At 41.4% G+C, this 17,121-nt stretch overlaps 1 protein-coding gene across 1 annotated transcript in view; it reads left to right on the forward strand.

The window, feature by feature from the left end:
* GUCY2C (guanylate cyclase 2C) overlaps positions 1–17,121 on the forward strand; it is a 484,448-nt gene that overhangs the window by 318,785 nt on the left and 148,542 nt on the right. Inside the window, exons 12-13 of the mRNA XM_069650287.1 lie at positions 6,150–6,287; positions 11,988–12,076. Of these exons, the coding sequence (XP_069506388.1) occupies positions 6,150–6,287; positions 11,988–12,076 (227 nt within the window). The remainder of the gene's footprint in view (positions 1–6,149; positions 6,288–11,987; positions 12,077–17,121) is intronic.

Raw genomic sequence — 17,121 nt, forward strand, 5'->3', positions numbered from 1 at the left:
CCCATCTCGCAGTAATCCTGCTGATGGAGACTCCTCTTCTCTGGTGCATTTGCTGCCCTCAAAGTGCCCCAGAGATTCCAGCATGTCCGCGTTACATATGTGTATATTTGGCCAGTGCACTTTGGGCACAGCACAAATGAAAAGAATATCCACTTTTGCCATATGTCGATGAGAGCTCTCATACCACTCTCGCAGTCTTTCAGGGAGTGTCCTCTCACGTTTGCCCCGACACACCACTTCTTGGGCTATGACCCGCTATGCAATCCTCTTGACCCCTCTGCCACTTTCACTGTTCTGCATGCCATCAGAGCCATCTCAGCTCTTCCGCATTGAAAACATCATTCACTGAGCCATAAGGTAAATCCACCCTACTGCACCACTCAGGGGTACATTTTAAGTGGCCGACATTACCGGAGAGGATCACGGTCACTTACACGTGTGTGTCTGTAGACCTCTCCATATAATTTTTCGTTTTGTCCAAGGGTGTAACAAAGACATGTGATCCCTGGGTTCCCATGCCTTTTTACATGCCAAACACCTACATGTGATAATGTTCAATTAAGCTCTGTATTCTGCCAAATCTGATGGAATCTAGTGGGATTCATGTCTCCACGACCACATGAATATTGCATGCGAGCAGAGATGCAGGCGTATTTGCAGCACAGATCTGGAAGACGAAGTGGAACCTACAGTGCCTGGCAAATGCCCATCTAATACCTAGCCACAAGCCAAAATTATTAACATTGTCAAAGGTGGTCAATGGGTGGGTAAATAGACAAACACCCACAACCTATGAGTCCCACCTCACGCCATCTCTCCCCTACCTATACTCCAATGCAATAGTTTCAGCTAATATGTAAGAACTCCCCAATAGCTAAAATTAAAAATTGCAGCTCTTATCCCTGTTTGGTGCATTATTCTATGCCCCTAGGAAGAAATATATTCAACTAATTTTCAAGAATATTGGCATTGGAACAAGTATTACAGCTGTGAAATTCTGTTTGATTACTTCCCCAAATGTAATAGAAATGCCTGTTGCCTACTATAGTTGCCTTTCTCGGATGATTAGTAAGAAACTCAAATTAGATGTTGGTCTTTTTTTATGCCCTTGGATTAAATGTCTGCAGATTTTGCATACAGAGCCAGATTCTTCTATATCTTTGAACCATTTACCATGAATATAATTTTTAATATCTTTTTCTTTTATAACTTGCACTTTTATCATGTATAATTTTCTATCTTTGATAAATTGTGTAAAATCTTGCAGTTGTTTATAATCTGTGCTCACACTGCGATGCCTTATACTGTACAGTAAAGGATTTTGGATTTCAGTAACATCAGATTGGTGAGCATTTACATTCATAAAAATACAAAACAAAGTAGAATAATTGCATATCATTAACCATTATACCTTACATGAGCAACCTACTAGGTTGATACCAAAGCTTTTAAAGAGTCTTCAATTTTAAAAAGAAGTTTAGTTAAAGCTAAAACCAAAGTAAGATTTGTTCCCCACATGCATCGCTCCCAAAACATTTGTCTCAAAGTCAAGTTAGGTTCAGTATAATGGACACCTAATAGTTGTATTCTGTCCTGTTCAAAGTGATAGCAAAATAGCACTAGATGTTTGAGCGTTTCTTGCTCGTTCTGTTGCAAACAGAACAGACAATTCTCATGGACAATAGTACAGCTGGGTTTAGATCAATGTTTAGTGCATTCAAGAGTCGGAAATTGGTTCAATTTGAAGTGTACGTAAATTTGCTGTGCTTTTTCATAAGGAAACAGACGAATATAAGCTGATCTGTCTTCGACTTTCCTAGGAAACATAGCACATTCAGTATAGGTCTTGTATACACTAAATGAATCCATGGTCTTTGACCAATCCAATTTGTATAGTTTTCTTTTGACATTGGGAAGCCCCAATTTAAGATCATCAATAGAGGCAGAAAGGTTTGTTAAAATTTGGTTCATGTATAATTTGAGATTTATGATGGATGACAAGTTGCTGTTAGCTAGAAGAATATTGAAGTCCTGATATAGGGAGTTGCGTGGTGGTGTCAACATTTTGAATAATTTGAGAGCATGCACCAGTGGAACCTGGCAGAGAGAGAAATGAGTCCTAGTTTGTGGCGTATTATAGGATTAGTAACATCCATGGGTAGGCCTATGGATTCTTTCCAAATTCTTCCTTGAATTTTGTTAAGCACAGCGTCCACATTTAACAAACAAGTGTCTAATCCAAAAAATAAAATAGGACCAGCTTTCAAAATATAAAAGTCAATTAAAGGAAGCAAAGAATATTTGCAATTTATTTTACAAATGATCCTCATTTGAGAAATGAGCAGCCTCGCCTTGGCATTAAGTCGCATAATCCAGGACGTATGGAGTCTTCGTCAGTTAAAGTACACCCCAAATAACGTAAGGATAAAGAGCGTTGAAGAAATGTTCCTGAAAGTTTCCAACAAAATGGTCTCAATTTTTTCCTGTTCGTAAAAAATCATTATTTGTGACATCAATGGGTTGGCCTGCAGATTATGATTGGCGCCATAGATTGAAAACATGTCTAATGTGTGCTGGAGACCTTAGGGAGTCATATAGAAGAATATAACGTCATTAGCTAAGCCCATCCAGTGCCATTGAAGTCTGCGCAATCTGACGAGGTACATAGATTGCGAATTCAACAATTCGTCCAGGTCGCATAAGTATAAATTGAAAAGAGTAGAGGCAAGATAACATCCCTGCTTGACGCCAATGGCTGTTTGAATAGGGGGTGTCAGGTATGTGATTGTGATGTCTTTCTTTTCAGAAATGCAATTTCCCCATGATACTGCATTTAGCTCCAAGAAGAGGGTAGTTTGTCTGTTGGGTTAGGTTTCTGAAGCTCAGGAGTCAGGCGGCCATCTTCTTTTGCCACTTGCAACACCCCAGAATGCTGCTTTATCAATTACTTTACTTTAAATGCCTGCCCATAAATTAATGTGCATGAATTCCTGTCCAACCATTGACAGAGGAATCAGAGAAAGATGGACGATGACACGCAAAGTAAGACATACAGCCTGTGTTAATTGTTGAGCTGTATGCCCCCCCACTGCACACTCATGGAAATGGCTATGGGTTTGCCCTATAACTGCCCGACCATCCCTGCCCAAGAAACTTCCGTAGCAGGCCCCTTTCCCGTGGCGTCAATAAGCTGCGACTAAAAAAGCTTTCACTAAGCAGCGTGCTCATGCAAGAGGCTGCAAATTGATAGAACAGACCTCCTCTAAGTTAGCTTGTAAATATTTTAAGAAGGTCTAAAACATGTGTAAGTTAGTATTTGTGCATGCTGGGTGGAAGTCTTTTTGCTTTTTCTGTGACCAATTTGCACAGCGCAGAGCAAGACAGGGTTCTTATTTAGGAAGGCTCTCAGAATTATGTTCCTCTGTTCTGCCTAAAATGGGGCCTATTCTAAATGCCTCGATAACAAATCTGTCTGCCTCACATATTGCATTGCATCCCAAGCCACATGCCATGCAGTCACCTTTAGGGAGGGGCTAAGGACGGAGACGAAGCAACCAGCTAAGTGGTGTGGGGAATCCCCTAGAACTTTCCCCTCAGATGACTCATCGTGTTCTCTGCAGTCACCCACTCAATAGAATGTCTATATTGTATCCGACCAGGAAATGAAAGAAAGGGCCGAGGATGACCACCATAAGCAGGGGGAAGATACCCAAGCAAATTACTCTCAGGAAGGGGTTGCAATTGATACAATTGGTGCTGGAGCTTTGCCACTTGCTCCGGGCACTGCTCATGAGTTCACACGCCGAGCGATACTCTTTGACAAACAAGCCCAGAGTGGATTGTGGAATTGAACCCAAAGAGATATGGGTGCCAGTGAGGAAATGGAGACAAACAGACCGTATTCGCCTTACATTTTGTTGTAGTGAGCTAGTACAGTTGCTGAAAGCCTCGGCAGCCATCACATAGATCCCAGATCTTGGTGGTAGCTCCAAGGTCACGAGAGCTACACATAAATGTGCAATCTTAAGAGTCTAACTCGTGGCAGGCTCAGCATGGTGACCTAGGTAGATATAGGTAAAGGGAGAGAACATTCTTCCCACGGCGACCCCAAGGGCGAGTGAGGTTAATGGCAAGATTGGACCCCAGTCTAAGCAAAAGGCGACCATAGAGCAAAAGGGGAAACTTCAAGGTCTTGCTCCAGTAGTATGAGCACTGGGAAATGGCTAGGGCAAGAAGGGTAAGCTTGACAGTTTTGCTCCAGCAGGAGTGCATCACACTCCTGCAAGATTGCTCATTGTCAGGAACATTTGCCATGGCCAAGTCAAGAAGTGTGGTGGGGCATACGAAGATCTCAGAGGCTTTGTTTGCATTGGACACTTTCTTGGGTGTGGAAACCCCTAAACTCTGTGGGTTAGATTAGGGACTAGACACTGGACTGAGGACAATAGCTCCTGTTTGTATAGGCCCTTCACTTGATTTCATGGGTCCCTCTATCCTGCTGGCGCTAACTGGTAATCTGCCTGGTTTCAGTTGGATACCCATCCCGATAGGCACTCTTCCCATCCCCTTCCTGCAGATAATGGATCTCCGTCCCTGCTGTGCACTCTATACAAAAAGCTTCTTGAAAAAAATGAATTTCAGATTGTTGGTTTTATGTCTGGTTTTTCACTTTAACTATACACTCGTTTTGCACATTCAGGGACCTGTGCTCAAGCGCCCACAGACATTAGCTCTGTCTTGAGTTGCATTGCCAGAAAGTGGTGCATGGTTGGAATATCCAGGAGTGGTGTTATTATGTGTGCGTGCTTACATGCACACATGTTTGAGCATTTACACATTTTCTCTAGCTGTGTAATAATCGTGCCGTATTTACACTGCATCTTGAGATGCCAATATCTCCATCTCAAAACTCGTTGTAAATTCAACATGATTAAATAAATACTTCCTAGCATCTAGAAAACACTTGTAAAAGCTAGACAAATGTGTGCAGGTTAGTGGTTGAACACTGCACCATGTATAATTGAAATAGTAAAAAGATTCTTTCAACCGAGCAGACATGGTCGTTTCACTATGTCTGCGATTTTGTCATGAATTCCTTTTCAAGTCACTCAAATTCATCAAACTATTTTTTCTTCATTAAATTAATATTGCCTATTGTAGGAAATACATATGCACTGCACAAACTCCCACAATGGATGGGCTAGGTTGTATCCTTTTGCGTCCTGCGCAAAGAACTTGCAACAGTTTATTTTAGTTGCCGCCTCAGTTTTTTGTGGTTTACAGACTGAAAGCACTCACACGTTTTTTGGACCTCACTAGGTGTGCCCGGCTATGTTTAGGGCAGAACATCCCATTCAAGGAGTGGTCGCTGTCGATGACAAATCCAAGAGTTTTAGGACCAGATTCTCAAAAATGAGCTCCAATGAAAAATGGCCGGATTATGCAGATTTTTTTATTTGGGGGATGGAAATGCAAATGTGAGAGCCACAGCATACTGCAAGAAAAATTCCTGGCAGGGTCAGATATCACCCTCTCATGATTTGCACATCCCTCTGTGCCTGTTCCCAACAGGGAAGGGGAAGGTGCCGCATTTCTGCACATTTAAAAGCGCATCTCTTTTGTGAATTCAGGTGTCCCTTTAATGCTCAGAAACTCCCCCCACCCCGCCCCGATTTGCACAAATGCACAAAGGGGTGAAAAAGGGCATCCGAATGGGTGCATCTGAGATGCGCCCATTCAGATGCCCTTTGTAGATTGTGCTGCTCTTTTTTTTGGGTCGCATGTGTTGAGATGCAGTAGTGCATCTCATCAGTTGCGCCAACACATTTTTTGGAGAATCTGGCCCTTGGAGTTTAAGGATAGTTGGGGGTATTTAAGTCTAATTGAGCTGCTGAGTCTGCGTTTGTCTGGAATTTTCTGTGCTCAGAAAGCCTTCTGTCTGTGTAGGGTTCATCTTCAGGTATGAGCTAGAAATAGGCCCAGATAAGGATGATTAATTTTATCAGGCGGTGGATGTCATTGACTGTGGTGACTGGTCAGGGGTTGTTGAATGTAAACCGTGCACTGATGAACTTTGATTCCATATTTGCAAGAGTCCTCCAGGTGTCCCGATGTTTTCCATTTACCCTAAAATGTCCCTCTGCTCACAGACCTCTGGGTGGCCCCGGAGCACCTGCGAAGGGAAGGAGTGTCCCAGAAAGGGGATGTGTACAGCTATGGAATCATCGCTCAGGAGATCATCCTGCGGAAGGAGACCTTCTACACGGAATGCTGCCGGGAGCCCGCAGGTAACCACACACCTGCATGCCGCAGGTCCCCGCTTATGTGGACCTCAAGTCTACAACTCACTTTGATAATTCTTTTGGCCATTGTGTCAACTTTGTATTCACAGTTTCTAAGTTGGTAGTTGGCAACACAAATGTAAAGTCTTTGTTTTGACAAGGTTAGTTTCCAATCAAAAAGACATTTGTTCCAGTCTTGTACGAAACATCTGACCAAGGTAACGTTGCAATTTCAAATAGTCTTGCCTATTCTTACAGCATGACAAACTGACCATTTTTAGCCTTTGAGCTGCTGTTTTTAGGGTGAGGATGAATATGAGTAAACACATTTTCACATGTGATGGGCAAATTAATGTATACATCGAGTTATACTTGTACTTTAGAACAAAAATGTTTCATGCCATATTACAAGTTTAAACACATTTGAATGGACCCTACATGCAATGTAGGCATTGTCGTTGTAGATATACATATATATCAGTACAGTTAAAGAGAGTCCTAGTTGTTCATTAGGATCCATACATCAGCAAGATCCACATGTCTAAAGCGTGTGGAATGTAAATACAAAGTTGCTTGAGTTTTGTCGGTGGCAAAATGATATCAAATGCAACTGGATTAAACTCCCATGTCGGGCTCTTTTATCTAAAGGAAGCAGTTGTTCTCCTGTCTGTATTATGATATGATATGATATGGCATTTATAACGCGCCTATACACAAGGGTTTCAAGGCGCGACGAGGCAAGGGAAGGGAAACAGAGGGAAGACAGACAGCAATTTTACTAGGCCAGGTGACACTGAGGTAGCGGATCGTGATGGTTTTGTTCAGTCAATAGAAAAGCTGTGTTGAAACTAAAAGCTGAAGGATGGTGGCATAACTGTGTATGAGAGTCAATTCATCATTAGTGTTCAAAAGTGGATTTCCATAGTGAAAATGAGAGTTTAGGGTTTCCGAAAGATGTGTCTATGGATGTTCATCAAATCTGGCAGTTTTTCCATTGAGGCTTCCCAAAGCAGCTTAAAAGCAAACGAGCGCGGGATAAGAAATGTATCATTCAATTGATATATGGCATTTTTTAAATAAATATATGATAATCGAAGGTACGTTGCAGAAGGCATAGGGGGAGTTACTTTGTGTAGAGGTCCTCTTTTGATCCACAGTATTTTCGGGTGGAATCTGGGTACCACCGTCGTTTTAAATAAAGGGGCATTCAATGTCTGTAGAAACTACTATGGTGACTTAGCGCTGATGTTAGAATCTTAATATGGTGACCATGTTAGTATTGGCTAAAAGGTGTAGTCCTCAGAAAAGTGACTGCACTTAATACTGGGGCTTTCATTTCTAAAGGAATGCTGCCAAATATAAAAAAAAAAGCAGAAATTCCTTATGAATTGTCGTTTTGTTGGCTATTTTGTTATTGGTGTTTTTTTTAAGCTTACTTGTCTTAGAAAGGTCAGAATGAGGCACTTAATAATGTGTATTCAAGGTAATTAGGGGACATTGCACAACACTGCATTTGGGTTGCTAATTCATAAAGAATAACAAAGGTATATCAAATTCTTATATTTAGCGATTGGTACATACTTTTCTGTGGGAATTGGAAGGCAGAACTTGAGGCAGAAAAGTGGCTATTTTGGAAATAACCTAATTTGTGTCTGATCTCAGTAAGATGGACGCCATCTTAAAAGGTGTTAACTGATATTTGAGGAACACGTCTTGCAGCCTTCTGGTGTACATTTCCCTTTCAGTTACATTGCTGTTATAAGATAGAAGGCATGGGGTGCACTGGTCCAGTTTCTGTATGATTGTGTTTCTTGTAAACAGAAATTAAATCCCTTTTTGAAGTAACAAATGCATTTTAATTAACAATTGGTAGTCTCACAAAAACTCTTCTACTTCTTAGCAGCTACATATCAGTTTTCATGTGGTCCATGGCATAGACCAAACATATTCTTAGTTGTACATATGTAGTCATCTAGGCTACTCCAGAATACCAGTACTAGACATCAATCCAACAGTTTACATAGAACATGTCTATCGATCAACACTCTAGGAAAACAAACATGTAATTTCCAATCTTTACCCCATCTTCTACACGGTTTATTTAGAAAATCCACGTGGCTTTGCATTGTCTCACTGTGCATTCTTTGTTGCCTCTTCTTTCTTAGGTATGTATTTATTGTAGCATGATGATGAACATGAGTTCATTGTAATTTTAGTTGTGTTTTTCCAACCGTTGTTATGTTAGGGGGTTTCAGATAGGTGCAACGGTCACCCTGAGGTATCATGGTGCTGTAGTTAGAATAAAGATATTAATCAACTCGTTTGAATCAGCGTAGCTTAAGGAAGGTTACAAATAAATTATTTCAGGTGTTTCCGGAAAGGACAGGAAACTAGCTCCTGAACTAAGTGATGATGATGGAAGAGAGTTCCGTTGCTTAGCTGCTTCTACTGTGTCTGAGCTTCTGCCTTGAGTTTCTTCACAAGAAGGGGGAAGAATTGACCATTTTTTGCTGATTGATTTCAGTGGTTGGTTTGGGGCATAAGGTCTTAGTTCGGCAAAAAAGGTATGTGGTTGTTGAAAACTTTTGAAGACAAGGTGCAGGCTCTTAAAGAAAATTATTTTTTTTATTGGTAGCCAACATAAAGATCGTAAATCCAGGTTGATTTGGTTTCTTAGTTTTATTGAATTTCTGACCGGCACATTGCGAATTCTTTGCAGTCTTGAAATTAGGTAACTTGGCAAACCTAGATATTTGCTGTTCTTAAAATCTAAGTGGGCATCAGCATTACTTAATGTGTAAAGAACAGGAACGGAAGGACATGTGTACGTCTCCTAATAAGGATAAAGGTTGTCTTAATAACCGCTGCGATGTGTCTATTTACTCGGCTATAATTCTTGATCAAATATCATACCCACGTTTTTAAATTCCCATTTGGGCTGTGGGAATTTGCCAAAGCTATCCAGACGAAAAGATGTCTTGCACTCAGTAGGATTCATGTTTACAATCATGATCTCTCTTTTGTCAGCATTAATCAATAAAAAGTGGGGGTCCATCAAGATCTTCATTGAGATCAGACAGTTTCAAATTTAATGGACCAGGAGTCATGGACCCGACCCAGATCGAACACTATCTGGGTATTGTCTGCGTAGTTGAAAAATGCCAGTCTGAATAATGTCCATTAGAGGGCCAAGATAAAATTAATTAAAATAAGTGATGGTGTGAAGCCTTGCAGGACCCTGCAAGGCATAGGGCATGATTGGGCCAAAAAAGACCCATAGGCCGACTTGTTGGGACCGATATGTTAGGAAATGATGTAGCCACTTGAGAACTGTGTCTTGTATGCCACAGTTATAAAGTCTGGAATAAAGGATGTGATGGCTGACCATATCAAAGTTGGCCGATACATCTAATAATATCTGTGCTTTTGGGCTACCCTTGTTGACCCTTTGTCATAAATGGCCTAGAATCAATTTAGTAATAAGTTCAGTACTATTTGAAAGTCTGAAACCATGTTGAGCCCCATGCAATAAATCAGAGCCTTCAATCAAGGCTTCAATTTGAGGGGCTACCACTCTTTCTAATTTCTCAGATATAAATGGTAGCTGGAGAATAGGTTGAATAGTCCTCCAGTTCGTAGAATCCAGGGTTAGCTTCTTTATGGCGGCTTTGATCACTGAATATTTCCATGAAGCCGGAAAGATACCATTTGCTATAGTGGAGTTAAATAGATGTATGATGTTGTCCTGCAGAAATGGTGATAGGATGCTGGCTATTTTTGGTAGTGCTTTATCTAAGAGGGACCCTGAGATTTTGGCCCCTACTAGGAGTCATGTGAGAGTCTCCTGACCCAGTGCAGAAAAATAATGAAATGGTCCCTGGCTCTCAGGTACAGTTTTAGCCAAAACCGGCATAGTCAAATCCATGTTGTCAATATTTTGTACTAAGTGTTGAGCTGTGTGATCCACAAGGGAGGGGTTGATATTTATTGCTTCCCATCCTCTACATAGGTTTTTTCCACTGTACAGAGTACCCATTTTGAGTGTGGACCTGATTCGATTATCTGACCATGAAAACGTTTTTTTCCCTTACTATTACATTTTTGTAGACCATCTGATATTGCTTTAGCTCTCTTTGTGCCCCTACACTAGTAGTTTCTTTCCAAGGTCCTAACCTTATGGTGCAAGATGTTAAAACATTCATTTCTTTGCCTAGACTGCCTAGACTGTCGATTGGGAACTGTTGCTGGAGCAGGTCTGTTTCGAAATGTATAAAATATGGAGACCTCAACCTCAGAGAATCTTGTTTGGTTTGCTAAGACTAAGATCTAGACTTTGAAAGGGATGGAGGCTAGGTAACGGGTCTGTTATGGCTTCCTTAGTAACTTGCATCCATGAGCTAGATGATGTAGATGGCGCTAGTTGAGTCTTAGTCATTTTAGGTTGATGGGTAGGATCTGTGAATGTGACACCTAGATGCTCAGCCTGAGAGAGAGAATTAAGGTGGTCCATCACTAGTGCTGTAGATAAAGCAAATGTTGATATAGCTCTTAGGTGTTACAATAGTCCATGTTATCAGCAGGAGTCTTCTTGGGTATGGGTAGAACAACAGCAACTTTGTAGAATGTGTAAAAGATTCTTGCTGTGCAGAAGAGATTGAATAGATGAGAGAGTGTGAACAAGTTCTAGGGGCAATGTCTTTGATGGTTTGTCAAGCATAGGGGTCCACACACACTCTATAAGTACACTCTCATTGCCTTATGACTGTGAGCTACATGAAGAAGCCACAAAATGTATTAAAGCAACTTATCACAGCAACCCAACTGAAGCAAATTAAAAGTCTCATGAGGAAATGCATCCAATATTATTACCCTATGCTTCCAAAAGTTATAATCATCTGGCAGGATTCGTGTGTAGCTTTTCAACTTAGAAATCGAGTCAGCATAGGAGGTACTCTGCTTTGTCGTGGGAGAAAGGGGTGTTCAACTTTCTTCGACATCCATATTCACTGAAATGAATAGACAGGTTTTCAAACCGTTTAGTTGCTATCTATTTCGGAGAAACTTGGGAAAGGCACTGCCAGAATAATAGTGATCATTGTCAACACCTTGATGGTTGCGGCTGGGGCGATGGTGTGCCCTCTCTCCTACCCTGAATAATCAACATAAGAACTGATAGTCAATTCCAGGAGGTCCGGCAATTGAAATGTTTGTTAGAGCCTTATTGTGAGCATCCAACCCATTAAGAAATGGACGAAGTGTTTGCAGCATAATGGAAGTGGTGCTCAACATCTTGATTTCAGAGACAGGAAGAGGGGATGTGCCGACCATATGAAGAAGTAGGAAAGGAATCAGTCTGTAACACATGTAGAGAAGGTTGAAAAGAGGTCTAACATGTTTGTTATCATTCTTCGATGCCCCGACGAAGGCAGTTTAACTATAACTCTGATATTGCCATGCCCACTAATTGGAAGAGGAGTGAGTTATGCTCCTCCCTGACGAGATTGATTATTGTGGACACAGAATTGGACCAGTGGGATACCACACTCCGGTGGTAAAAATTCAATACTGATTGCACCTGAGTTAAACTCCACAAGTAAGCTCTAATATTCCAGGAATAAGACAGTCAGGTGAATATGATTTGTTATAAGGAAATGTATTTGAAAATGAGAAACATTATAAAACCTTGTTACACTTTTGACATTTTAGAAAAAATGTGCAGAGTCTGCAGTACTAAGGAGCTGCTTCCATTTCGCCCGGATCTGGATGTAGTGTCAATTCGGGAAGAAGAACTGGAGGTAAATCGTGTGTGTGGCATGTCAAGTTGAAGATAATTATTGTGATCTAGACATGTCAATAACGTTGGAAGGAAAATCTCAGTCTGTAGTTGTAAATTAAATGAAAGCTTTGTTCAAGGAGTGATGGGCTCCCAAATTAAAGGATGGATGTTGTAGCAAGGGTTATTGCCAATCATCAGAGGTGACTAATGTACAGAAGAAGCCTGTGGGTAATCGTTAAAGCAGGACAGCCTGAGGATAACTCCTGGATGACCCACAACAGCTTGGAACGCACTATGGAGAGAAAAACGCTTGCCACTGGATGTGATTTGACTAGAAGTCATGGGGAATGTTTCTAAAACACCATCATCCTAATCTTGGGTCTGCCTTCATTTGGCCACCATGCCTTGGAATGCAATTCCTGGGCTTCTGCACTGTTGCAGAATCTCCATAACTGTTCATATAAATTCTGCCACACCTGATTCTTTCACCTTCGATCCGTTAAAAAAGCCCTACCACTACTAATGTTCTCCACGTTAGATACCATGGAGAGTCCTAAACCACCTCTAGACAGGGCTGCCTAAACAGAACATAGCTTGTACTTTCCTCTGTACAATTACACAGAGTCCAAAGAGTACAAGATGCAGATGCCCACCTCCTGCTTAAACTCTGAACAGATGAGAACATTGCCCCTGCCCTGTCCATCCTTCCTTGACTCCTGCCCACATACAGATCACCTTCAAATACCTCTGCATCACTCAACAAGCCTTCAGCAGGATTGAACCCCTTTTCTTTATTTCAAAATGTAAACAATGCATCCCAGCCAAAAACGTCCGCTCAGGGTTTCCAAATCACCACATCCCCACAGTCAGCAAATACCAAATCGGTGGAAGAGCCTTTTGTTGCACTGGCTTCTAGTGTCTGGAACAACCTACCGATAAAACTCAAGAATATCTCTGGTCATCTATCCTTCTGCCAAGACCTGAAATCCTGTCTCTTTCAACAAAGCAAACTCGCTCTCCCTCCCCCATTTTGGATCTTTCAGCCTCAAGAGAGCACCCAGGTGCTGAACAATGCACTCTACACATACTAAAGTAATAAATGGATAAATAAATGAATCATACTTCTGAGAGCAGAGAAAGGGTACATTTGGAGAGCATGCTCATCTAAGGTTATATGTATTGCTTGATCAAAAGTCACAGACAGGTTGTCATAATATTTTACTCCAATGTGCTTACAAGAGAAATAATGCAAGTCACTTCTCATCTACACCAGCACCAAACCAATCCTCAGGTGGTTGCTTTTTACCTTCGCACTATAGAATACAGAGGATTTTCAAAAGAACCAGCATAGATGGAAAGTGATACAGACATTCACATTTCATTACAGATTTAGGGCCTCATCAGGAGCGGAGCTGGAATGGTAAAAATGTGGTGGTAATGTTATTACTGCTGCATTACCGCTCCATCCAATCCCAAATTTGGGGGAAACTCAAGCATTTACCTCCAGCTGTGAGCGAGCTGGAGGTGAATGCACTGACTTCTGTCCAGTTTTGGCACAATTACCACCACTGAATTAACACTGTGGTAATTGTGCCGAAAATGCTCCATTGAGTCCCATACCGACTTACTCCGCCACTGCAACTTGTGATCCGGCGCTAATAGCGCCAAACCAAGTTGTGGTAATGCTAATTGTGCTTAGTGGTATCCTGGCGGATTTACGGCGGGATACCGCCCAACTCCTGATAGAGCTCCTAGCCTTTTAAGGTTAAGTCAATTTTTATAATATTCTTCTCCCGGATAGAACTTACTTTTAATTTATAGCATCATCTGCTTGTTTCATGTGTGGATTCATTTATTATTAGTCAGGATTCTGGACAATCAGCACACATATTTTGTTATATTCTTTGTTTGGCATATTATGCTACATTAGCCGTGTATACTATGTTTAAGCTACATTTCCCAAATGTTGATGGTTTGCAGGACTTTGGAATCACAAGTCCATGGCCAGAGGCTCAAAAGACACCTGTTGATGCAAACCCTGTTTGTACCTGTTTGTGCCAGACTTACTGGGCAATCTGGTGGTTTCTCCCGCATCCTCTCCCAATAAGAGTAATCTCGACCCCTTGCCCCTATGCTCTTTGGTAAGAGCAGTTTGTTCAAAGGGTGCTAAATATGGTCTCCAGGGTCACCTACTCAACCCATCAACAAAAGACGCTTGACTGTAAGTACATGAGTCTCTCTAATAGAACCTGGTTTAAAATATCCTTTGATGAAATCATTATCCCTTTCCAGTGCACTGTCCCACTTAAGTTTGCAAATGGGAACACCTGCTTGGCAGTTGCACATGCCACATAGATTAGCCTTCCTATCACTGAGAAGAACCTACGTACGTCATTTATATCTGAGACCTTGTTCATTGAATTGTCCAGTCCCTCCAAATGACTTATGACTCCTCACGTTGGTTCCATGATAAACCAAGATCGCCTTGATGATGCAAGCAGGGACCTTTCTATCTTTTTAAATCTTCTCGTTGGATTCATAAAGTTCTATCATCGCAACACAGTCTTTGAAGACTTGGGCGCCAAACTTCTCCTATTGCCTAATTTGACTACGACTATTCTACTAGTTTACTGCTTCAACTTTTTAATAAGATGGCCTTTCTCTCAGACTTTTCCAAACCCTTTTTGAACATTGCATCAGTAGCCAAATACACTCTCACAGTGAGCCATTAGACTCAGGATATTTTTATTAAAGTCTGGGAACTTGGTTCTACATACATAACCACAGCAGCTTCTTGGTGGCGAGGTCACACCAGTGAGTGAATGTCACATAGAAACGTACCGATTCCCAATTAAGTCATTCAATTATTTGTCTGGACTGACCATTTTCAATTAGGGTTTAACATTTCTTTTCCCATGTTCCATATATCTTTATCCTTTGTACCTAGTCTGAAGTCCTATAGATCAGCTATAAAACCTAAATGTGAATATTTTGCAACACTTATACAAGCAATCTATCATAATGCTTCCTTCTCAGACGATCCACTTCTCCTAATGATAAGTTATAATCAAATGCCCCCTCAAATCACAAATAGCAAATGTTAAAACTAAGCTGGTCTCCTCCAAAACTAAAAAACCCTGTTCTAATCCAGACCTTCTCATCATCTTGATCAAACTTAGTAAAGCTCAGATGCTGTACTGTAAGTAGAAAACCCACAAAAGCAAATCCATTCTCTAATAATCAACTAATTGGAAACAACGTCAAGATGCCACTATTTCAACAACAACATTCTTTTTCTCTTGCCATTAAATCAGCAGCACATTTTTCCAGTCACATTCTCAGAAATCTTCACTGCTGGAAGATAAAGTAGCTCTGTGTCCTACTGTTCTCATTTCTTTAGACTGTTTGGAGTCGATTCACAATTTCATGGTCTAAACAATTGCTACTATCGGCTGAAAAATGTCACATAAATCCCCAAAGCACAGTACTAATGCCCAGAAACCAATCCAGGCACAGAAAACAAAGGTAATTGGAAAAATACCATCCTGATTACGCTGGATTTATCATCTGCCTTTGAAACTCTGGACCACAAACTTATTCTAGATAGACTGAGTTCAGCGGCCAGGGTGTCTGATTCTATCTTCCACTGGTTCATTTTATTCCTAACCAACAAATCTGCCTGTATTTCCTTTAATGTATTTACTACTCCTAAATCACTTGTATTTGTAGGGTGCCATAGGGTTCCCACCTGTCTCCCTTTTTTAAAAATATATATGTTACACTGCTACACAATCTCCAAGTTAAGCTTGGCGTGGATTTCCACTGTTATCCTAAAGATGCTTACTTGTACTTGAAACTTTACCAGGAGAGTGTCCTGGGCAATGTTTGACTTTCCACGGCGCTGGACTCCATTCAAAACTGGATGGCCAGAAACCAGTTTAGCCAGAATGTGGCCACGATCGAACTCACCACCACCTCTGTTCTAATTTACCTTCAACAACCTATCTTTTCCTATACTTCTCAGGGTCAAAACATTGGAGGTACTTTTTGATCACTGTAAGAGGTCAGAAATGAGAGCCGATCACAAGGTAGTCATGTTATCAAACAAAGAGATTTATTAAATAAAAATGGTTTGAAAAAACACCTCTCTGGCCCTATTCTAAAGAGGAATTTCCCTACCTAGAAATTAAAACTAAGGATCAGTCTGTGTCAGGATGTCAGTAAATGAAAAGCTGTCCAAAACGTCCGATCCTGACCCTCACACTAAAACAAAACAACAAAGGGGCGCAATGAAATGTCTTTATCTTAATGTTGGCAAAATGTGTTAAAAACCAAAAGTATGAGTGTTCACCAAGGTAAAGACCCTTGGATCCAGAGGATGATACCCTTCCCCTGGATTCTTAAACAGGATGGCAAAAAAAACATTGTTCTTATTGGGTGTTGAATTTATCCTTTGCCTTGACTGTATTCAAACAGACTTTGTGCATTTTCTGCATTAGCAATCTCGTACCCTTCAAGCACTTGTTGGCATGCTTTCTGAACCGGGGGAACGCACAGGGGTCCCCAGCTGCTTTGGGCAGACTCACTGGTTCCTTCCAGCATTTCCAATTCTGCTCACATTTGGTGTGGCCTCTTCGACCGCTTTCCTCTTTGGAGTGTGTTGACGTTCTTCCAGCGTCCTGCATGGCTTTGCGCTCGCACGCTAACTTTCCTTGTGAGCTCAAGTTGGAGAACGCTATTGTGTCGAGTTGCCCAGTCTCCAGGAGCTTCTGCATTGCTCCAAGCGTCTACACAGGGTTTCGTGCTTGCATGCAGTGTTTCTCCTCCTGTCCCAGAGGTCTTCTCTGTTTCACCAGGACTGTCGGTGTGCCTTGTGTTCGTGAGCCTCAGCATTGGTGGCAACGACTCCTCCTGCACTGCACAATCCAATAGTGCGGTTGCCATCTTTAAATGTCCTGCGCTTTGAAGACTTGGAAAAAAAACTAGGCTGCATGTTGTACTTCAAGATCCTGACACTTTGCACAAACTTTCTTGTCCTCCCCTTCGTTTTAGTACCTGGTGGTT

This window comes from Ambystoma mexicanum, chromosome 3p, assembly GCF_040938575.1.
Source record: "Ambystoma mexicanum isolate Mex_15411 chromosome 3p, UKY_AmexF1_1, whole genome shotgun sequence".
Taxonomy (NCBI): domain Eukaryota; kingdom Metazoa; phylum Chordata; class Amphibia; order Caudata; family Ambystomatidae; genus Ambystoma; species Ambystoma mexicanum.